We start from the raw sequence: 24,892 nt of genomic DNA, 5'->3' as shown, positions 1-24,892 counted from the left end.
CTCCGAGACTAATTTGTAATTTGTGAAATTGGGCTATACAAATAAACTGAATTGAATTGAATATATATTAATAAATATATTTATATATATATATTTATATATAAAATTCTATAAATGAATATATATATTTATGTATAGAAGTATATCTATCTCATTTATATTTAATCCTGTTCACCTGAAGCAGGAATATGCAAGAAGAGTTAAACGAATTTATTAAAAAAGTTTGGGGACCCCTGGTCTGGATGAAGCGGCTTCCAGCTCCTTCAGGACCAGCAGTGCCTGGCTGGCCGTGCTGAGTGCTGTTGCCATGGAGACAGTGTTTTATTTTACCTTGACATGAATCACAGAGTAAAGGCAGACATCGCCCGACGGAGTTGCCATGTTCATGGCTTCCTCCCAAGTTTCCATCCACAGTTCCTTTTGTGCAAGTGAAACATTGATTTTCGCTCGGCGAAAAAAGCAAAAAGAGATTATTGACGAGTGTCAATGGAAACGTGCCCACAACCCGATGCATCAACAGAAACACGTGAGAACAGACGTGACGCTCAGACGCGAGTGAAGCCGAAGGAGATGACATGTTGAAGTCATAGTCCGTCTTGTTGAGCGGATGAACCCATATTCTGAATCATTAGTCCCACATCCAACAATGAGGCACAGGACCACCACAAGGCACATCGTGTTGAACTGACATGGTGTCTCCTTCAGGATATAGATAGATATATACTTTATTAATCCCCAAGGGGAAATTTGTCGTCACAGTAGCAGCACGTCACGCTGCAAGAACAGAGAGACTGAGACGGAGTTTCTTTCCTCAGGCCATCAGGACTGTGAACTCCGACCTCACCAGGACCCCCACATAGACCCACACAACTGCCCTCTTGGTACACACACACACACACACACACACACACACACACACACACACACACACACACACACACACACACACACACACACACACACACACACACACACACACACACACACACACACACACACACACACACACACACACACACACACTTACTGTAAATATTGTGTTGTTTTTTATTGTAAATAGTGTGTACTTGTTGCCCTTGCACATTCCTGCTGAGCATTGCCACTTTCATTTCACTGCACACCCTGTGTGTGTATGTGACAAATAAAACATCTTGAATCTTGAATCTTGAAACCAATAAACTAAACACACAAGAATAACAAATAAAATATAAAAAACAGGGATGAAAGATATAGCAGTATACAAAGTAAAATATAAAATAAAATATATATGTATATATATAACATATATACATACACAATACAAATGACAAATTAAATTAAATATTAAATATTAAATATAGACAGTGTGCAAAGTGTGTGTGTATGTGTGTAGTGTAAATGAAATGTGTGTGTGAAGTGCAGATCAACAGTGTAAATATTAAGTTATTATTGCACTAGGATCTGGCAAGAGGTGATCTGTTGTAGAGCCTCATAGCCGTCGGCAGGTTCTCCTGTATCTGTCCTTGTGGCAGCGTGAGGAGACGTCTGGAGAAAGTCCTCCTCTGTCCCTGTAGGAGGTGGAGAGGGTGGTCCGGGTGGTCCGGGTGGAGAGGGTGGTCCGGGTGGTCCGGGTTGTCCAATATGGACACAAGTTTCTTCAACGTCCTCCTCTCCACCACCTGTTCCAGGTGCTCCAGCTGGCAGCCGATGATGGAGCCAGCCTTCCTCACCAGTCTGTTAGACGGCTGGTGTCACCGGCTCCGATGCTGCTCCCCCAGCAGACAATGGCAAAGTGCAGCACACTGGCCACAACCGACTGGTAGAATAACTCCAGCATCTTGCTGCACACGTTGAAGGATCGAAGCTTTCTCAGGAAAAAGAGTCGACTCATCCCCTTCTTGTACACAGCGTTGATGTTGGCCTTCCAGTTCAGTCGGCTGTCGATGGAGACGCCCAGGTACTGGTCCTCCTCCACCAGGTACTGGTCCTCCTCCATCAGGTACTGGTCCTCCTCCACCAGGCACTGGTCCTCCTCCACCAGGTACTGGTCCTCCTCCACCATGTACTGGTCCTCCTCCACCAGGCACTGGTCCTCCTCCATCAGGTACTGGTCCTCCTCCACCAGGTACTGGTCCTCCTCCATCAGGTACTGGTCCTCCTCCACCAGGTACTGGTCCTCCTCCACCAGGTACTGGTCCTCCTCCACCAGGTACTGGTCCTCCTCCACCATGTCCACGTCCACTCCCAGGACACTCAGAGGGGGAGGAGCTCTTCCTCCTGAAGTCCACCACCATCTCTCTGGTCTTGGCCACGTTCAGCCGCAGGTGGTTCTCATCGGCCCACTTTACAAAGTCACTCACCACTGCCCTGTCCTCCTCCCGTCCATCCCTAATACACCCGACCACTGCAGAGTCATCAGAGTACTTCTGCAGATGGCATGACTCCGTGTTGTACTGGAAGTCACTGGTGTACAGGGTGAAGAGGAAGGGAGACAGAACAGTTCCCTGTGGGGCTCCAACATCACTGACCCCCGTTCAGCACACGGCCCATTCTGACAAACTGTGGTCTGTGAGGTAGTCAGTGATCCAGGAGATGGTGGACGCGTCCACACCGACCACCCGCAGCTTCTCACTCAGCAGTGTCGAAGGTTGGGAAAAGATGACCAGGACGGCAAAGTAAAATTCAAAACAAAGTGGATTTAATTAAGTGTGGTAGAACAAAAGTCTCAAAGACACAAAACATTTAACGTGCAGCACGGGCCTGATGGAGTCGGCTCAAAGCATCGTTCGATAACAGACTGGAGTTCTCCAGGAGAACATGGCTCTTTATATCTTTAAGAGCAGCGTGATTAGATAATATAGATGGAGACGTCACTCGGTTTAATCTTTGTCCGTCTCATCGTTGGAGCTCAGGGTGGTCCCACCCTCTTGGCTCACGATCTTCTCGCCATCATCATAATCAGTGTGTGTGTATGTTGTTCTCCATCTAAAGCAGGAGCTGTGCAGTTTCTTTAATATAATAGAAACTAAAAGGCTTTGAAACTATCTGTTGCTTTCATAAACAAGTTCTTTGACGGTGACAGGTACGGCTCTTATTTAAATCTCAATTCTACGACTGAGCAGTCAGGATGAGGTCAGAGCCAAGGGTTGCACAGAGTTCCTGATTATCTTCCCTGTGTGGATGTGTCATCTTCTGGCCGAGGTCCAGCCTCTCCAGCACCTTCATCACATGGGAGGTGAGGGCGACCGGTCGGTAGTCGTTGAGGCCAGATGGTGTTGACTTCTTTGGGACAGGGACCAGGCACGACGTCTTCCACAGCACCGGGACTTCCCCCAGCCTCAGGCTGAGGTTGAAGAGGCGCTGCAGGACACCAGACAGCTGGGTGGGCAGGTCTTTAGGACCCTGGGGCTGATGCCATCAGGACCTTCAGCTCTGCGCTGGTGTAGTTTCTCCAGCTGTCTTCTCACCTGGTCAGTCGTCACAGAGAGAGGGGGGGGGGAGGAGCCCATTGTTATTGAGGGCTCGGTGGATGTGCAGCTCAGCAGGGGGGACAGAGGGGGAGGTGTTTGGGAGGTGTGATGTGTGGAGGAGACAGGAGAGGGCTGTGAACTGAACCTATTGAAAAAACAGTTGAGCTGGTTGGCCCTCTCCAGGAGCCCCTGGCTGTCTCCCTCCACCTTGAAGCCAGTTATCTGCTTCATCCCAGACCACACCTCCCTTGTGTTGTTCAGCTGGAGTTTGGCCTCCAGCTTCCTCCTGTAGGAGTCCTTGCCCTCCTGAGCTTCACCTTCAGGTTGCGCTGGGCTTTCCTCAGCTCATCCCTGTCTCCAGACCTGAAAGCAGCTTTCTTCATGTTAAGAAGCGCCTTCAGGTCCCTGGTGATCCAGGGCTTGTTGTTGGGAAGCAGCACAGTCCGTGATGGGATGGTGGTGTGTTCACAGAACTTGATGTATTCCGTGATGCAGTCGGTCATACTGTTGATGTCCTCCCGTGCGGTCCACACAACACATCCCAGTCCGTTGACTCGAAGCAGTCCTGTAGGCGTCGTTAGCCTCCAGAGACCACCTCCTCACAGTCCTGGTGGTCACAGCCTCTTCACCAGAGGAACAGACCTGGTGTCAGCGGACCAGGTCATGATCAGACCTGCCGAGGGGAAGGGCAGTGGCGCTGTATCGTCCTTAGTATTAGCATACAGCAAGTCCAGAGTTTTATTGTTCCTTGTTGGGCAGTCTATGTATTGATGGAAGGTTGGCAGAGCTTTATCCAATGTGGTGTGGTTAAAGTCACCAGTGATAGCCATGAATGCTCCAGGCTGATGATTCAGCAGAGCAGACACAGTGGAGTGGATGGTGTCCACAGCTTCCTCAGCGTCAGCTGATGGCGGCACGTACACGACAACCACAATGGCGGACGTGAACTCTCTCGGCAAATAGTACGGGCGCATCCCCACGGCCAACAGTTCAATGTTCGGGCTACAGAAGCGCTCCTTCACGCACACATGGTCCGGATGGCACCACCGTTCATTCACATAAACAGCGATCCCGCCCCCCCTCTTCTTACCGCTCTGTGTAGCGTCTCTGTCAGCCCGAACAGTCCTGAAGCCGGGCAAAGACGCGCTGTGATCCGGATAGTCAGCGCCACGTCTCAGTCAAACACAAGAGACTGCTCTCACGGAAGATCCTCTCAGACATTACCAGCGCCGAGCTCATCCGTCTTATTGGCCAAAGACCTCACGTTCCCCGTTCTGATCGCCGGTACCGAGGGTTTGTATCTCCTCGTTTCAGCCCTCCTCTTGGCCCCGCCCTGCAGCCCGAGCTCTTCTCCGTCGCTCCACCGGGATCTCAGGTCTGTCTCCAGGCAGAAGCTGCGGCCTGCAGAGCGATCAGCTGAGCGAGTAGACGACGGACCCGTCATTGTTTTGCTGTGGCTCTCCGATACAAACGACTAAGTGAACAAAAGCCACAGGAAAAGTTGCGAAAAAAGTAGTTACTGTCCATTGTCCGACCGTAACTTAGACCAACGTGAAAGAAAAGGAAAAGAAAAAGAGAGGAAAAGTGCAAAAAAAGAAATAAAAAGCATTTGCGCTGCTGCTGCGACAGGCAGCCGTTGGCACGGCGCCATTTTTTTGGTCATTTCTAAAGAAGAGCGGCATCAAATAAAGCAAAACAATGCCGTCATGGACCCAACATGGCCGCCAAAGGTTGTTGTGGTCACGTGAGTGAATACGCTCTAGAGTCTCGACTCTTAAAAGTCGCCCGTCACCGTGGACGAGTTTCACGTGAGCGAGGCGTTTGATTGGCTTGTTGGATTAATGACATCAATTAATTCATTTCTTTGCAACCAATCGGCTCAAACTAGAGATTCATTTACGGTTAATAAGACCATTTTTCCTCTGAGGTTATGAAAAGCTACTTCCTGTCTGTGTTTGCTGGCCTTCGACCTTAAAGGGGGCGTGGCTGGGGGCGTGGCTTCACCTGGAGCTAAATGAAACGCAGAGCGACGGCCGAGAGCTTTTATTGTGAAGGGCTCGGTGTTCCACTTCCAGCCCGTTGAGGAACCTAAATCTGAGGAAAGGAGACAAGGAGACAAGAATACAAGGGGGGAGGCGACGAGCAGAGATAATTTATTTAGACAAGAAAAAGACAACAACAATAACAACAGCAGCACGCGGCCGTCGGCCCACCAGGCTGGACCTCATGTTTTAAGTTCCTTCACAATAAAAGTACTGACTCTGGTTTCCGTGTCACGTAACTTCTGAAATAATAAACTAATTCATTCCCAGCTACATGTAAACACTCTGCTCTCCTTCATCATCATCATCTTCATCACAGTAACACCGACTACAGTCCCTTGTTCTCACGATACATTCATAGACCTGGACTGGTCCCAGTGGTTCTGTACTGGTCCCAGTGGTTCTATACTGGTCCCAGTGGTTCTGTACTGGTCCCAGTGGTTCTGGACTGGTCCCAGTGGTTCTATACTGGTCCCAGTGGTTCTGGACTGGTCCGTTGAACCACTTAAAGTTCTTTTCAGATTAATTTGGGTTCTGAAATAAATTAAAGTTAAAACAGAACCGAGCTGACATCTGGTTTATACAAACAGTTGAGTATTTACATCTAAACACGTCTGTATACACAGTGGACCAGCTTCCTATTGGCTTGGTACCGATGGATCCTATTGGCTGTCAGGGTGGTGAGTCTTGGTACCGATGGATCCTATTGGCTGTCAGGGCGGTGAGTCTTGGTACCGATGGATCCTATTGGCTGTCAGGGCGGTGAGTCTTGGTACCAATGGATCCTATTGGCTGTCAGGATCCAAACCCCCGATACAGATTCTGGTTCCTCTTCTCTCAACAGCTTCTTATAAATCCTTCAGCTGAAGTGACTAAAGTATTCAATAAACACAAGTGCATTCTGGGATACGCTGCTGTAAACTACAGCGTTAAACTTGCGTTTCTCCTGGTTCTCCAGATCGTTCTCCTGGTTCTCCGGATCGTTCTTCTGGTTCTCCGGATCGTTCTTCTGGTTCTCCGCATGTCTGAGACATCGAAGCCCTGCAGCCCAGAGAATAAAAGTGATGTGAAGTTACTTCAGGAGTTCATGACTCGCCTGACACCCACACAAGGACACAAGGAGGACACGAGGACACGAGGAGGACACAAGGAGGACACGAGGAGGACACAAGGAGGACACAAGGACACAAGGAGGACACAAGGAGGACACGAGGAGGACACAAGGAGGACACGAGGAGGACACAAGGAGGACACGAGGAGGACACAAGGACACAAGGACACAAGGAGGACACGAGGAGGACACGAGGACACGAGGAGGACACGAGGAGGACACGAGGAGGACACGAGGAGGACACGAGGAGGACACGAGGAGGACACGAGGAGGACACGAGGAGGACACGAGGACACAAGGACACAAGGACACAAGGAGGACACGAGGAGGACACGAGGAGGACACAAGGAGGACACGAGGAGGACACGAGGAGACAAGGATGACACGAGGACACAAGGATGACACGAGGAGGACACGAGGAGGACACAAGGAGGACACGAGGACACAAGGACACGAGGAGGACACGAGGACACAAGGACACAAGGACACGAGGAGGACACAAGGAGGACACGAGGAGGACACAAGGAGGACACGAGGAGGACACTAGGACATGAGGAGGACACGAGGAGGACACAAGGAGGACACAAGGAGGACACGAGGACACAAGGACACGAGGAGGACACAAGGAGGACACAAGGAGGACACAAGGACACGAGGAGGACACAAGGAGGACACGAGGAGGACACTAGGACATGAGGAGGACACGAGGAGGACACAAGGACACGAGGAGGACACTAGGACATGAGGAGGACACAAGGAGGACACAAGGACACAAGGAGGACACGAGGAGGACACAAGGAGGACACAATGAGGACACGAGGAGGACACGAGGAGGACACTAGGACACGAGGACACGAGGAGGACACTAGGACACAAGGACACGAGGAGGACACAAGGAGGACACGAGGACACAAGGAGGACACAAGGACACGAGGACACGAGGAGGACACTAGGACACGAGGAGGACACTAGGACACGAGGACACAAGGAGGACACTAGGACACGAGGACACAAGGAGGACACTAGGACACGAGGACACGAGGAGGACACTAGGACACGAGGAGGACACTAGGACACGAGGACACAAGGAGGACACTAGGACACTAGGACACAAGGAGGACACTAGGACACGAGGACACAAGGACACGAGGACACGAGGAGGACACTAGGACACAAGGACACAAGGAGGACACTAGGACACGAGGACACAAGGAGGACACTAGGACACGAGGCCGCATGCAGTGCAGTCAACAGAACGGTTCCCACCTGTAGCTCATGAAGCAGCAGCTACCGTGTCGGCAGGAGGAGGCCGCAGAGAGACGGAGAGCCTGAAGGCAACACGACAACTTGAGTCTTTGGTTAGAGATGCTGGTGTGGAAAGGAGAGACCACGAGGAGGAGGAGGAGGAGGAGGAGTTTAGTGAATGTTTAATGTCCTGCAGGTTCCAGAAGTCTCATCAACAAGCCAACAGGGTTACAAGTGAATTCAAATGACAATCAGTGATGACCTCTAGGGGTCACACCTTCAAATGACAGTTGTAAAACTCACATTTAAAGAACTCAGCCACCAGCAGCTGCAGGCAGAAGGTCTGAGGCTGTGAGGTCAGAGGTCATGAAGAAGACGAGCGTCCATCTTGAACTCAGAAGGTCTGAGGCTGTGAGGTCAGAGGTCATGAAGAAGACGAGCGTCCATCTTGAACTCAGAAGGTCTGAGGCGTCTGCAGAAGAGGGAAAGCACAGCTGGAGTTCCCTGCGTCGGCCATCTTGGTGTTGCCGATGACGATGGAGGCGTTGCCGTGTCTCGTCCTCTGAAGGCGTCGCTCTGGCCGTAAAGGCCGTTGTAGTGAGCGGCCGCCTCGTCTAGAACACCTCCTTCTGAGGCCTCCTGGAGACGTCTTCCTCCAGTGGAACAGGAGGGCCGTGATGTCACCGCCGAGGGAACAAGGCAAGGTGGCGTCTCCCTTCCTTCACCAACACGGTGACGCCTGTCAGAACAAAGGCGGAACATGAGGGTCACCTCTGAAGGTCACAGGTCACCTCTGAAGCTCACCTATGAAGGCCACAGGTCACCTCTGAAGGTCACAGGTCACCTATGAAGGCCACAGGTCACCTCTGAAGGTCACAGGTCACCTCTGAAGGTCACAGGTCACCTCTGAAGGCCACAGGTCACCTATGAAGATCACAGGTCACCTCTGAAGGTCACAGGTCACCTATGAAGGTCACAGGTCACCTCTGAAGGCCACCTCTGAAGGTCACAGGTCACCTCTGAAGGTCACAGGTCACCTCTGAAGGCCACAGGTCACCTATGAAGATCACAGGTCACCTCTGAAGGTCACCTATGAAGGTCACAGGTCACCTCTGAAGGTCACAGGTCACCTCTGAAGGTCACAGGTCACCTCTGAAGGCCACAGGTCACCTATGAAGGCCACAGGTCACCTCTGAAGGTCACAGGTCACCTATGAAGGCCACAGGTCACCTCTGAAGGTCACAGGTCACCAATGAAGGTCACAGGTCACCCCTGAAGGTCACAGGTCACCTCTGAAGGTCACAGGTCACCTATGAAGGTCACAGGTCACCTATGAAGGCCACAGGTCACCTATGAAGGCCACAGGTCACCTCTGAAGGTCACAGGTCACCTCTGAAGGCCACAGGTCACCTATGAAGGTCACAGGTCACCTATGAAGGTCACCTATGAAGGTCACAGGTCACCTCTGAAGGTCACAGGTCACCTCTGAAGGTCACAGGTCACCTATGAAGGTCACAGGTCACCTCTGAAGGTCACAGGTCACCTCTGAAGGACACAGGTCACCTCTGAAGGCCACAGGTCACCTATGAAGGTCACAGGTCACCTCTGAAGGACACAGGTCACCTATGAAGGCCACAGGTCACCTATGAAGGTCACAGGTCCTCTGAAGGTCACAGGTCACCTCTGAAGGTCACAGGTCACCTCTGAAGGTCACAGGTCACCTCTGAAGGTCACAGGTCACCTATGAAGGTCACAGGTCACCTATGAAGGCCACAGGTCACCTCTGAAGGTCACAGGTCACCTCTGAAGGTCACAGGTCACCTATGAAGGCCACAGGTCACCTATGAAGGCCACAGGTCACCTCTGAAGGTCACAGGTCACCTATGAAGGTCACAGGTCACCTATGAAGGTCACAGGTCACCTCTGAAGGTCACAGGTCACCTATGAAGGCCACCTCTGAAGGTCACATGTCACCTATGAAGGTCACAGGTCACCTCTGAAGGTCACAGGTCACCTATGAAGGCCACAGGTCACCTCTGAAGGTCACAGGTCACCTCTGAAGGTCACCTCTGAAGGCCACGCATTAAAAAATAATCCTTACATTCACTTTTCTTCCCATTTACCCAGCATGCATCAGGGTCAGTTCATTTAACAGGCTCGTTGTGAGAAAGTGGACGAGGTCAAAGGTCAACAACAGGAGGTGTGGCAGATGACAGCTTCATCCAGAGGGGTCAGCCCAAAACAACAAGACCTGCAGGGTCACCTGGGGGCTGCTGGGGGCGGAGTCCGGGCAGGACTACAAACATATAAAGAACTACAACTGATCCAAACTTCTCAATCTTTAATAATAAAAGTTCAGAACCAATTGCAACAAAAAATCGGACTTGTTACTTCCGGATTTGAGACCCATGACGTCATAAAAAGGGACCCAGTTGCATCAGGGATTGTCTACACGTGCACTGCGCATGCGCTGACAACAAATAAACAAAAAGCACGTTTTCTTACTGGTTTCCGGTGAGGTTGTTGTTGTTGCTCCAGCTGCAGTCAGCAAGGAGCGCCGGGAGGCGGCATCACGGAGGGAGGCTAACGGGCTGGAGGCTCACTATTAGGCTAACGCTACTATTAGAGATTAGCTCGTTAGCTTGTTTTAAAAGCCAACCGTCCCAAATAAAAGGGAGTAACTATCGAACCAACAACTCGAGACACGCTGGACCGGAGTTCTACCTCTGCATGGCAGAAGGCAACCAATGCTTCCAGAGGGTTCTAACGGCCACGCCCCTTCAGCCGAGGACACGCCCCTTCTGTTGGGCTGAAAACTGTTTAAAGGTCTAAAAGGAGTCAGTCAGCATCAGGACGAGGAGACGAGGGAGAAGCTCTTTAATTATTGAAGTAGAACTCTTCCACTGAACATTTACAACAATTCAAACAGATTTATATACAATCTATTATAAAACTGTAGATTATATCTGAAACCGATGAGCTCGTCATCCTCCTCCAGACCCACGCGGTTCCTCTTGAACCCGGAAGTAAAGGGACAGTTTAGAATGTTATAAATGTGACTGTCCCTTTAAGTGCGTGCACACACACACACACACGCACACGCACACACACAAAAAAGGGTTAAAAAACACTGTGGGCTCAAACAGTCCAAAGGTCAAAAGGTCGACTGGAGATTAGAAAATCTGCTCATATAAAATATAACTTTATCTCTGCAGCAGCTGTGACAACACGCTGACCCTGAAGACGGAGTGGAGGCCCGGAGAGGGAGAACCAGCCACATCAGGACCGGAGGTCCAACCTGAGGGACGCGTCCCGCGGTCAGTGAAGGCAACGTCAGAACATTCAGTCATCGTCGTTCAGAAGCTCTTCAACTCCTCACATTTGATGAGAACTTTTTTAGGTTTTTAGTTTTCCTCGTTGAGGTTCTTGTTGGCAGCAGAGGAACTCGGTCAGGAGGCCAGACCGTCACCGAGGTCCTGGAGGACCACGGGGGTCCTGGAGGTCCTGGAGGACCACGGGGGTCCTGGAGGACCACGGAGGTCCTGGAGGACCACGGGGGTCCTGGAGGTCCTGGAGGACCACGGGGGTCCTGGAGGACCACGGGGGTCCTGGAGGTCCACGAGGGTCCTGGAGGTCCTGGAGGACCACGGGGGTCCTGGAGGTCCTGGAGGACCACGGGGGTCCTGGAGGACCACCGAGGTTTCATCATCCAACTGTTATGGGAGGACTAAAGGAGGAGAGGAAGGGGGGGAGGAGAGAAATCATCCAGCATCCATATATCTAGTACCCACCCACCTAGTATGCACCCATCCACCTAGTACCCACCCACCTAGTATGCACCCATCCACCTAGTACCCACCCACCTAGTATGCACCCACCCACCTAGTATGCACCTACCTACCTAGTACGCACCTACCTAGTATGCACCCACCTACCTAGTACGCACCTACCTAGTACCCACCCACCTAGTATGCACCCACCAACCTAGTACCCACCCACCTAGTATGCACCCACCTACCTAGTATGCACCCACCTACCTAGTACCCACCCACCTAGTATGCACCTACCTACCTAGTACCCACCCACCTAGTATGCACCTACCTAGTACCCACCCACCTAGTATGCACCTACCTACCTAGCACCCACCCACCTAGTATGCACCCACCCACCTAGTATGCACCCACCCACCTAGTATGCACCCACCCACCTAGTATGCACCCACCTACCTAGTACCCACCCACCTAGTATGCACCTACCTACCTAGTACCCACCCACCTAGTACCTACCTACCTACCGAGTATGCACCTACCAAGTATGCACCCACCTACCTAGTATGCACCTACCTACCTAGTACCCACCCACCTAGTATGCACCTACCTACCTAGTACCCACCTACCTAGTATGCACCCACCTAGTATGCACCCACCCACCTAGTATGCACCTACCAAGTATGCACCCACCTACCTAGTATGCACCCACCTACCTAGTACCCACCCACCTAGTATGCACCCACCCACCTAGTATGCACCCACCTAGTATGCACCCACCCACCTAGTATGCACCTACCTACCTAGTACCCACCTACCTAGTATGCACCCACCTACCTAGTATGCACCCACCTAGTATGCACCCACCCACCTAGTACCCACCCACCTACCTAGTACCCACCCACCTAGTATGCACCTACCTACCTAGTACGCACCCACCTAGTATGCACCCACCTAGTATGCACCTACCTACCTAGTACCCACCCACCTAGTATGCACCTACCTACCTAGTACCCACCTACCTAGTATGCACCCACCTACCTAGTATGCCCCTACCTACCTAGTACCTACCTACCTACCATGGACCTACCTAGTATGCACCCACCTACCTAGTACGCACCTACCTAGTATGCACCCACCCACCTAGTACCCACCCACCTACCTAGTATGCACCCACCTACCTAGTACCCACCTACCTAGTATGCACCCCCCTACCTAGTATGTACCCCCCTACCTAGTATGTACCCCCCTACCTAGTATGCACCCACCTACCTAGTACCCACCCACCTAGTATGCACCCACCTACCTAGTACCCACCTACCTAGTTTGCACCCACCTACCTAGTACCCACCTACCTACCTAGTACCCACCCACCTATTATGCACCTACCTACCTAGTGCCCACCCACCTGGTGTGCCCACCTGTACCCACCTACCTAGTGCCCACCCACCTGGTATGCACCCACCCACCTGGTGCCCACCCACCTGGTGTGCCACCTACCTGGTGCCCACCCACCTGGTATGCACCCACCTACCTGGTGCCCACCTGCCTAGTATGCCCACCTACCTGGTGCCCACCCACCTACCTAGTGCCCACCCACCTGGTGCCCACCTGCCTAGTATGCACCCACCTACCTGGTACCCACCCACCTGTATGCACCCACCTACCTGGTGCCCACCCACCTAGTATGCCCCACCCACCTGGTGCCCACCTACCTGGTGCCCACCCACCTGGTGTGCACCCACCTACCTGGTGCACCCACCTACCTAGTATGCACCCACCTACCTAGTACCCACCCACCTAGTATGCACCCACCTGCCTAGTACCCACCCACCTAGTATGCACCCACCTACCTAGTATGCACCCACCTGCCTAGTACCCACCCACCTAGTATGCACCCACCTACCTAGGTGCACCCACCTGCCCCACCTAGTATGCACCCACCTACCTAGTACCCACCCACCTAGTATGCACCCACCTACCTAGTACCCACCCACCTAGTATGCACCCACCTGCCTAGTACCCACCCACCTAGTATGCACCCACCTACCTAGTATGCACCCACCTACCTAGTACCCACCCACCTAGTATGCACCCACCTACCTAGTATGCACCCACCCACCTAGTACCCACCTACCTAGTACCCACCCACCTACCTAGTACCCACCTACCTAGTATGCACCCACCTACCTAGTACCCACCCACCTAGTATGCACCCACCTACCTAGTACCCACCCACCTAGTATGCACCCACCTACCTAGTACCCACCCACCTACCTAGTACCCACCCACCTAGTATGCACCCACCTACCTAGTACCCACCCACCTAGTATGCACCCACCTACCTAGTACCCACCCACCTAGTATGCACCTACCTGCCTAGTACCCACCCACCTAGTATGCACCCACCTACCTAGTACCCACCCACCTAGTACCCACCTACCTAGTACCCACCTACCTCCCTAGTATTGATTGCTGAACCAACCCGTTGTTCTGAAGCTCCAACTTACAGTTTTCAAAGTCTAATAAGTCGGATAGATCTTCACTTCCGTCCGATTGGTCTGAATTCACGAAGTCTTCATCGTCATCATCATCGTCATCATTATCGTCGTCGTCGTTGCTGCCGGGAGGATCTTCAGCCTGAGGGGTCGAGAGAAGTGACTGAAGCTCACTAAACGTTACCCAGAGTCTTTGTCCCTCCATTGTTCTACTGTTCATCGTTAACGGCGTTCTATTGTTCGGGAAACCACCGCCACGATACGCCGTTGGTCCCAGAGAGACGCGAGTAACACCGCCATCATCGTCAGAGGTTCATCTTTCCGATGGCCCCTGAACCCACCTCTTGGCCCTGAGGCCCGTCCTCCTGCTCCGCGTCGCTGTGGTTGGCGAGCTCCCGGAGCAGCGGGTCCGTGTCCATGTCCTCGTCATCATCATCGTCCTCGTCATCGTCCGAGGAGTCGTCATCGTCCTGATCTTCATCCTGAAGACGAGGAGCAGAGCAGGTTCTCATGTTCATGTCATGAGATGAAGAACATGAGCTGTGGCCACGCCCCTCCCTTTGTTTATCAATGAATAAACACACACCAACAACACGCCAACAACACACGCCAACAACACACCAACAACACACACCAACACGCCAACAACACACACCAACAACACGCCAACAACACGCCAACAATAGACACCAACAACACACACCAACAACACGCCAACAACACATGCCAACAACATGCCAACAACACAACAACAACACGCTAACAACACGCTAACAACACGCTAACAACACGTTAAGAACACGCTAACAACACGCTAACAACACACCAACAACACAAGGCAACAACACACGCCAACAACACACCAACAACACATGGCAACAACACACACCAACAACACGCCAACAACACGCTAACAACACACCAACAACACGCCAACAACACACACCAACAACACATGCCAACAACACGCTAACAACACGGTAAGAACACGCTAACAACACGGTAACAACACACCAACAACACGCCAACAACACGCTAACAACACACCAACAACACACGCCAACAACACACGCCAACAACACACACCAACAACACACGCCAACAACACACGCCAACAACACGCCAACAACACACCAACAACAACACACGCCAACAACACACCAACAACACACGGCAACAACACGCCAACAACACACGCAAACACGGCAACAACACACACCAACAACACGCCAACAACACACGCCAACAACACATGCCAACAACACACGCAAACAACACGCCAACAACACACCAACAACACGCCAACACACGCCAACAACACGCCAACAACACACCAACAACACACACCAACAACACACACCAACAACACACGCCAACAACACACACCAACAACACACACCAACAACACGCCAACAACACACGCCAACAACACAAGCCAACAACACACACCAACAACACACACCAACAACACGCCAACAACACGCCAACAACACACCAACAACACACCAACAACACACCAACAACACACGCCAACAACACACGCCAACAACACGCCAACAACACACACCAACAACACACGCCAACAACACACACCAACAACACGCCAACAACACACGCCAACAACACACGCCAACAACACACACCAACAACACGCCAACAACACATGCAACACAAGCCAACAACATGCCAACAACACATGCCAACACAAGCCAACAACACGCCAACAACACGCCAGTGTATCATCTGCATACACGTTGTTCATGTTTGCAATAGCAATAAGTTCTATAGGGCGTATTCACGTGACGTCAGAATCTCAATCGCGCCATCTTGGGGTCCACTTATTAAATGTCAGGAGAAGTTGACCTCCTATCGTGTCCGCTGTTTGATTATGTGAGAGCCCAGCAACCTCATGTCCTTCTGCATTACCAAAGAAAGATTTCAACGGTTGGAATTGAATATTTGCAATGCTTTTTTACCTGATTTTACTCACTCAACACTTTGTGGTTAATTCGCTCGTTACCCCTAGTTACCAGCACATAGCCCGGTCACATTCCTGTCAAACAGTTTTCATTTCCGCTATCGACCATGGGACATTAACAACTATTTCTGCGTTATACTTGTTGTGGAAATACCACAAATGTCGGAACATCGAGCGCCCCGTGTCTGGGTTCATATATGATCCGTAGTCACAGCTCCGCCTCCAGGACGAGTGTCTGATGAAGCCGCTTCCAGCTCCTTCAGGACCAGCAGTGACTGTTTGGTGGCCGTGCTGATGCTGTTCCCATGGAGCCAGTGTTTTATTTTACCTTGAAATGAATCACAGAGTAAAGGCAGACATCGCCCGACGGAGTTGCCATGTTCATGGCTTCCTCCCAAGTTTCCATCCACAGTTCCTTTTGCGCAAGTGAAACATTGATTTTCGCTCGGCGAAAAAAGCAAAAAGAGATTATTGACGAGTGTCAATGGAAACGTGCCCACAACCCGATGCATCAACAGAAACACGTGAGAACAGACGTGACGCTCAGACGCTGAGTGAAGCCGAAGTAGATGCATGACAAGTTGAAGTAATAGCCTCTTGTTGAGCTGATAAACCCATATTCTGAATCATTAGTCCCACATCCAACAATGAGGCACAGTATAATCACAAGGCACACCGCTTTGAACTGAAATCGTGTCTCCTTCAGGATATAATAGTCATTTCTCAGGGAAGAGCGGCATACAAACAAGCAAAACAATGCCGTGGTGGGACCCCGACATGGCCGCCAGAGTTTGTTGTGGTCACGTGAGTGAATACGCTCTATACAGACGCCCCCTGGTGGTCAGGAGAGGGAGTGCAGCTCCTCACCTGGTCGTCGTCGTCCCCCTCCTCTGCCAGCTTGTGTCTCCCGACCTCGTACAGGCGGCACACCGTGTCCAGGCTCACCGTGTCCTGGTTCTGGAGACAAACAACACGCCGTTCAATCAAAACAACCACATCCGTCCACACAGAGTATTATCATGGGCATAACAACAATTGTAAATAACGGATTCATCAATGACAAAAATAATCGTTAGGAAGGACAAAAGACACTTCAACGTGTGACATCACCACAACGTGTGACATCACCACAACGTGTGACATCGCCCTACAGTGACGGGTCATAATCATCTGGTCTTGAACCTCGATGACGGCCAGGTAGCAGTCTTTTCTGTCGGTGCACAGGTCGAAGATGTTCCTCTTCACGTCCACTGTGGCTGAAACAACAACAACAACAACAAATTAAAGTTATGCACTAAAACCAAGCTGAAATAATAAACAGTAATTGGCCTCCAAGTAGAAACTAATCTGTTGAGGCCTTTTGATTATTCCTATCCATAAATCTACTGGTTTCCTTTTGACCAATAGGATGACAGTCTGCAGAAAACAGGAAGTGCCGCCTACCAATGGGCTTGTAGTCTGTAGCGTCGAAGGTCCTGAAGGACGAGCCGAAGGGACTCTTCATCTGCTGGTCCATGGCGTCGTCCTCATCATCGGCCTGCAGCATCGCTGTGTGTGTGTGTGTGTGTGTGGTAGAGGACACCTCGTCAGTCACAGGTGAGACACACACACACTGCTGTGACTGTGGCGTCGCCCTCACCTCCGTACATGATGGTGGCGTTGCTGTTGAACACCAGTCTGCACTGGTCCAGAGCCGGGACGGTGTGCAGCAGGTGGAACGTCCTCAAGTCCCACTGAGGCAGGGTCAAGGCCCACAACTACACAACTACTACACAACTACTCCAGGTGTAAACTACACAACTACTACACAACAACTCCAGGTGTAAACTACACAACTACTACACAACAACTCCAGGTGTAAACTACACAACTACTACACAACTACTACACAACTACTCCAGGTGTAAACTACACAACTACTACACAACTACTCCAGGTGTAAACTACACAACTACTACACAACAACTCCAGGTGTAAACTACACAACTACTACACAACTACTACACAACTACTCCAGGTCGAGGTCTGATCACATCTCATATTGGACTTATGTTCCGGCTCCTCTGAGATGAGGTACTGATGCTACCTGTTCCCCCCCGTTTCCAGTCATCGTGCTAAGCTAAGCTAAGCCCAGCCCCCGTACACAGGCTGAGGATACGACCTCCGTGTTGACGATGACCTCCAGGCCGTTGGGGTGGAACACGCCGCTGATGTTCATGTTGAACTTGTCGAACTTGTGCACGGCGCGCGGCGCCCGCACGTCCCACAGCACGCCGTCGCTCAGCACCAGCTCGTCCGTCGGGTCGAACGTGGCGCAGTTCCTCTTGTAGTTGTTGGCCAGCGCCGCGTCGCTCAGGCTCACCGTCTGCTGGCCCGTCTGGATGTCATAGATCTAGAGGGGAGAGAGGGAGGAGAGAGAGAGAGAGAGGGAGGAGAGGAGAGAGAGAGAGAGAGAGGGGGAGGAGAGAGAGAGGGAGGAGGAGAGAGAGAGAGGAGAGAGAGAGAGGGGGGAGAGAGAGGGGGAGGAAGAGAGAGAGAGATAGGGGGGAGGGGGGGGTGAGAGAGTGTGTAACGTATGTTTGAGTGTGTGTGTGAGTGAGTGTGTATCTATGTGTATGTGTGTGTGTGTGTGTGACCTACGTGTGCGACCTGGTCCTCGGTGCCAATGACTCGGTCCTGACAGAGTTTACTGAACTCCATGTAGTGGTCGTTCACAAACGAGTTCCTGAGGAGAGAGACACACTTCAGCTACACACACACACGGGTCAACACGAGGGGTGTGTGTGTGTCTGTGTGTGTGTGTGTGTGTGTGTGTGTTTTACTTCAAGCTGAAGACACCGTCCATACTCCAGAGGGCAGACAAGGGGACGCTCCAAGAGGCAGACGTGAGCAGCAGCTTCCCATCCTGAGAGAGGGAGAGGGAGAGAGGGAGAGAGAGAGAGGGAGAGGGAGAGGGAGAGAAGTAAAAAAAAAAAAAATGTTTAGAGAGGAGCTTAGAGTTTACCGTGTGGGAGGAGCTTAGGGTTCACCATGTGGGAGGAGCTTAGGGTTAACGTGGTCCCGGTGGCGGTGAACTCACCCTGGAGGGCTGCAGGTGGGTGATGGCTGACGAGTGGCAGGTGTAGTTGGCCTCCTCCTCCCCAGAGAACACGTTGTAGAACTTCAGGTGACCCGAGCAGGTGCCCAGCATCAGGAAACGCTCGCGGGCCGAGAAGGCGCAGCAGGTGAAGCCGCTCTCATCTCCATCACCCTCATGGAACACCGACATGGGACGGAACCTGAGGGAGAGAGGGGGGGGGGAGAGGAGGGAGAGGGGCGGGAGAGAGAGAGATGAGGAGGGAGAGAGAGAGAGATGGGGGGGGAGAGGAGGGAGAGAGGGAGAGAGGGGGGGAGAGAGAGATGTTCCAGTTCCCTCTCTGTGTCCCCCCGCCCACCCCACATGTTCCCCCCTGCCCCCCCGGCCCCCCTTACCTGCTGAAGATCAGGTTCCGGTCCAGGCAGCCCCGGTCCACGCCCCCGTACCGGGGGTACAGCACGCGGCTGCCCAGCCGGGCCGTGAAGCTGGGCGCGGCCTGGCGCCGCTGCTTGGGCTCGGGGCAGCGGTGCGGCGCGAAGAGCGAGAAGGGCGGGCAGGTGGTGACGGGGTTGGGGCAGCGCGCGTGCTGCTCACGCAGGTACTCCACGATGATGCTGTCCAGGGTGGGGGGGCAGGGCGGGGCGCGCTCCTGCTGCTTCCTCATGGCCGGCGTCTGGGGGGAGAGGCCGGATTACGCCTGAACGCATCGCCAGAGCGTTACCCTTTACTGGATTACGCCTGAACGCATCAGGAGTTTTATATTTTATATATATAAAATGTTGATGATATATATATCTTATATGTATATTCATGTATACATATAAAATATATATATATAAATATATAAAATATAGAAATATATATTATATATATCTATATACAATATATACATTAATATATATATATGCATTGGATATTATACATGCATTGGATATTATATATATGTATATATACAGGACTGTCTCAGAAAATTAGAATATTGTGATAAAGTTCTTTATTTTCTGTAATGCAATTAAAAAAACAAAAATGTCATGCATTCTGGATTCATTACAAATCAACTGAAATATTGCAAGCCTTTTATTCTTTTAATATTGCTGATTATGGCTTACAGCTTAAGAAAACTCTAAAATCCTATCTCATAAAATTTGAATATTTCCTCAGACCAAGTAAAAAAAAAAGATTTATAACAGCAAAACAAAATCAAACATTTGAAAATGTGTTTCCAGGTGTTTCGAGTTAATTAGGCGATTCAAGTGATTTGTTTAATACCCTACTAGTATACTTTTTCATGATATTCTAATATTTAGAGATAGGATATTTGAGTTTTCTTAAGCTGTAAGCCATAATCAGCAATATTAAAAGAACTTTATCACAATATTCTAATTTTCTGAGACAGTCCTGTATATGTGTAATATCCAACGCAGTGACCATAATCCCCTCTCACTGACCTGGATGAAGGCCCCGTGGTCAGACTTCTGCTTCAGCGCCCGCAGCTTCTTCCCCGAGGGAAGCGCCGCCGGGCGCTCTCGCGTGAACAGGATCCGGCCCACCAGGTGTGAGCCACCCTGAGGAGTCGGAGGGGGGGGGAGGGGCGTGGTGGACGAGGAGGAGGGGTGAGGAGCAACCAGGGAGCGGGAGGAGGAAGAGGAGGAGGCCAACCGGCAGGACCAGGGAGTCACGGGCGAGGCGGCGGGGGGAGGGGTGGCGGCGGCGGCGTTGGGGCAGAGCGACCCCGCCGGCAGGTTGGCCTCCTTCACCAGCGCGTTGGCCGTGTCATGCAGGCCTTTGGCCACCAGGTGGTTGCGCAGCAGCACGAACAGCTCCCGCTCGGAGAAGGTGATGCGCGACTGGGCGACCACGTTGGCGCGCTGCAGCCGCGCCAGAGACACGTCGCCGCCCATCAGCAGCGGCTTCCCCGACACCCGCTCCGTCAGCTCCGCCGCGTAGCGGCAGAACCGCACATGCTCAGTGCGCTTGTCCTGCAGCACGGGCTCCTTCATCAGCTGGGGGGGGGGGGGGGGTTACTACAACAACAACAACAACAAATACTACAACAAATACTACAGCGTTGTTTTAATACTAATAATGCATTTTATTTATAGAGCGCTGTTGTAGCTGCTTGTTGTTATTGTGCTGCTGCTCACCTGCTGGATGTGACTGCTGGTGAACAGCGGCAGCTTGCTGATGATCTGCCTGACGGCCGCGCTGCGGGACAAACCCACCAGAGCCTTACAGGCCAGAGCCCGGATGAGGTCAGCATCAGTGATGGGCATCTTCACGGAGAGCAGCGACAGCAGCACCTGGGGGGTTATGTGTGTATATATATACATATATATACACATATACATATATATATCTAAATATATATACACATATATATATATACATATAAATACATATAAATATATATATACATATATATATATAGTGGTGTGCGCGTGCAGTCATTTCCTTTTGTTTTGGGGGACTGCAAATGTGGAGTACGTGTGATCGAATACAATATTGTTGACAACACCAAAAAGCTACATAAGAAAGCTCCCCTTATACTGGAGCTGCGAGCGTGGAGTGGCACTTAATGACATTGCGTAATCACTGCCAGAAAGCAGGTCGAGTACATCCGCCGGATGTACCGGGCGGCTCCAGAATCTTACATAGCGGAGTTATTTCCCCACAGACCCCCGATGGCAATAGTGGAGACGCAAATCGTCATATTAAAAGTCATTGTAGCGGCACCATTTTTTTCAAGCTGTTATTTTAAGGTCCAAAAGTTACATAGTGGGGCTTTAACACTGACAGCCCTAATATATATATATATATACACTACCGTTCAAAAGTTTGGGATCACCCAGACAATTTTGTGTCTTCCAAAAAATCACACTTTTATTCATCAAATGAATATAAAATATAGTCAAGACATTGACAAGGTTAGAAATAATGATTAATATTTGAAGTATTAATTTTGTTCTACAAACTTCAAGCTCAAAGGAAGGCCAGTTGTATAGCTTATATCACCAGCATAACTGTTTTCAGCTGTGCTAACATAATTGCACAAGGGTTTTCTAATCATCCATTAGTCTTCTAAGGCGATGATCAAACACAATGTACCATCAGAACACTGGAGTGATAGTTGATGGAAATGGGCCTCTATACACCTCTGGAGATATTTCATTAGAAACCAGACGTTTCACCTAGAAGAGTCATTTACCACATTAACAATGTAGAGAGTGTGTTTATGATTAATGTTATCTTTATTGAAAAAACAGTGCTTTACTTTGAAAAATAAAGACATTTCTAAGTGATCCCAAACTTTTGAACGGTAGTGTATAAATACTAGAGATGCACCGATCAGGTTTTCGGTGCCGATCACCGATCACTGAACTCAGTATCTGCCGATCCGATAATACCGATCACCGATCACGGTGTCGATTGAAGCATTCTATTTATTGTGTAGCATTATTGCTATGAGGACTATGAGGAAATACATATATAAAGCAACTCAAACATTAAAGAAATTACAGATTTCTTTAAACATTTAGGACTTTTACTTTGAAAAATGTCCTAATTGATACATTAAAATGTATTGATTGCTATTGTAGGGGATTTCAGATATGTATGGAACACATCTGCATCATTCACTTCCTGGAACTCTTGGGGAAATCTATAGACAGGACTTTGTTTATCATACAAAAGTCTGACTTATTTTTATAAACTCTTCCTTGGTCCAGTAAAAATGTTTTAATGTTAGCATAATTGAAGCTAAATCTCAGAAAAGATCTCTAAAGATACAAAATCAGTTCATTGTTTACTTTTATATGTTCGTGTTTGATTTGTCGACATCTTATTTTGAAAACCGGATGTTGTTTCACGTGGTTCTTTCCGCTAACTCTCTCAAACCCTCTCGCTCCTGATGGAATGTGTTTAGCGTGAGCATCTCTAGGGGCTCAGAGCCTCAGACATGTGAGAGTCGGCTAAGTCGACCCAGAGATTCAACTCGGGGGACGGGGACGCCGCTCGGTGGTGAGGATCCCCTCTGACCTCTGACCTCTGCGGCCCTCGCCGGGCGCATCGTCTCCGTTGCGATGCGATTGAAACGTCTGATAGTTCTCTCAGATGTTACGTCATCTGATCGGCCGTTTTGAGAACGCCGATCAAAACCGATAATGGGAATATCGGCCGATATAGATCGGCGCCGATCAGATCGGTGCATCCCTAATATATACATACATATATATATATATATATATATATATACACACACACACATATGGGGGGGGGGTCTCCTCAGGATGAAGCCCCCCCCCCCCCCCGTCTCTCACCTTGATGCCGTTATTGTTCTGCACCATCTGCCACATGTGGGCCAGCACCCTGCTGTGTGGCGCCAGCGTCGGCCTCAAGGGGGCGACGGCGAACGCGCCCACGGTGTTCAGGCTCTGGTCCGGAGCACACACGCAGTTATTGATCACCTGGTGGGGGGGGGGGGAGGATCAGACGGATGGTCGTCCTTAAAGGGACAGTACGCTTTAGTGACATCGGGGCTGGACTACGGTGGCCTGCAGGGGGAGGAGCCTGCAGGGGGAGGAGCCTCTCACCTGGAGGGCAGACTTCTGGATCTCTGCATCGTTCACGAACACCTCGCCCTCAATGACGCCCAGGATGATGCTCATACCTGCACACACACACACAACCAGATACACACACACATCAACGCACATCCAGGACAAGAGGCTGAACGCTCTCTGGGGGAACCGAGCTCTCTACTGACCCACGGTGGAGACCGGGGACCGGGTCTCGTCCAGAACCTCCACGGTGTCCACCAGCACCAGCTGCACCTTCGGCACCACCACCAGCATGGCCAGAATGTCCAGCACGTAGCGCACCGTGTCGCTCCTGGACGACACACACACACACACGGCGGCGTTTAAACGCGGCCCGGTGGCGGGAAACGGAACCGCGCGCTACCGGCCCTTTAAGTGACCTCATCACCTGCCGTAGTAGGTCCTCCAATCGCAGGCGGCCGAGATGAGCTGCAGCATCAACGGCACGCAGGACAGCTTGAAGAACACCTCCACCGGCTCCCAGTGCAGCTGAGGGGGGCCACACTCGATCAGGAACTCCATCATCTCTATCACCTGCTCCCTGGTGTAGGTGTAGGCCTGGACACACACACACACACACACACACACACACACACACACACAGAGACATGAACACACACACACACACACACAGAGACATGAACACACACACACAGAGACATGAACACACACACACACACACACACACACACACACACAGAGACATGAACACACACACACACACACACAGAGACATGAACACACACACACACACACAGAGACATGAACACACACACACACAGAGACATGAACACACACACACACACAGAGACATGAACACACACACACAGAGACATGAACACACACACACAGAGACATGAACACACACACACACACACAGAGACATGAACACACACACACACACAGAGACATGAACACACACACACACACAGAGACATGAACACACACACACACACACACAGAGACATGAACACACACACACACACACACACACAGAGACATGAACACACACACACACACAGAGACATGAACACACACACACACACAGAGACATGAACACACACACACACACAGAGACATGAACACACACACAGAGACATGAACACACACACACACACACAGAGACATGAA

The 24,892-nt window shown here is 50.9% G+C and overlaps 1 protein-coding gene across 3 annotated transcripts in view; it reads right to left on the bottom strand.

Moving 5' to 3' along the window:
* Positions 1–10,709: 10,709 nt before the first annotated feature.
* The window catches only part of LOC130208233 (DDB1- and CUL4-associated factor 1-like), a 28,662-nt gene continuing 14,479 nt past the window's right edge, over positions 10,710–24,892 (bottom strand). For 2 of the 3 annotated variants that reach the window (XM_056437243.1, XM_056437242.1), the window contains exons 13-30: positions 24,150–24,319; positions 23,929–24,053; positions 23,756–23,832; positions 23,483–23,629; positions 21,311–21,466; positions 20,615–21,169; positions 19,562–19,839; positions 19,170–19,368; positions 18,913–18,995; positions 18,731–18,815; positions 18,249–18,482; positions 17,730–17,823; positions 17,534–17,638; positions 17,273–17,346; positions 16,958–17,047; positions 14,454–14,594; positions 14,125–14,254; positions 10,710–11,574 (exon numbers count right to left, since the gene is read on the bottom strand). In XM_056437243.1, the coding sequence (XP_056293218.1) occupies positions 11,564–11,574; positions 14,125–14,254; positions 14,454–14,594; positions 16,958–17,047; positions 17,273–17,346; positions 17,534–17,638; positions 17,730–17,823; positions 18,249–18,482; positions 18,731–18,815; positions 18,913–18,995; positions 19,170–19,368; positions 19,562–19,839; positions 20,615–21,169; positions 21,311–21,466; positions 23,483–23,629; positions 23,756–23,832; positions 23,929–24,053; positions 24,150–24,319 (2,754 nt within the window). In that variant the 3' untranslated portion in view covers positions 10,710–11,563. Of the gene's footprint in view, positions 11,575–14,124; positions 14,255–14,453; positions 14,595–16,957; positions 17,048–17,272; positions 17,347–17,533; positions 17,639–17,729; positions 17,824–18,248; positions 18,483–18,730; positions 18,816–18,912; positions 18,996–19,169; positions 19,369–19,561; positions 19,840–20,614; positions 21,170–21,310; positions 21,467–23,482; positions 23,630–23,755; positions 23,833–23,928; positions 24,054–24,149; positions 24,320–24,892 lie in introns of those variants that run through there. The other variant, XM_056437244.1, reaches the window with a different exon arrangement.

Source organism: Pseudoliparis swirei, chromosome 18 (genome assembly GCF_029220125.1).
Source record: "Pseudoliparis swirei isolate HS2019 ecotype Mariana Trench chromosome 18, NWPU_hadal_v1, whole genome shotgun sequence".
Taxonomy (NCBI): domain Eukaryota; kingdom Metazoa; phylum Chordata; class Actinopteri; order Perciformes; family Liparidae; genus Pseudoliparis; species Pseudoliparis swirei.
Note: the sequence above shows the minus strand (reverse complement) of the source record. Positions and strands in the feature narration are given on the sequence as shown.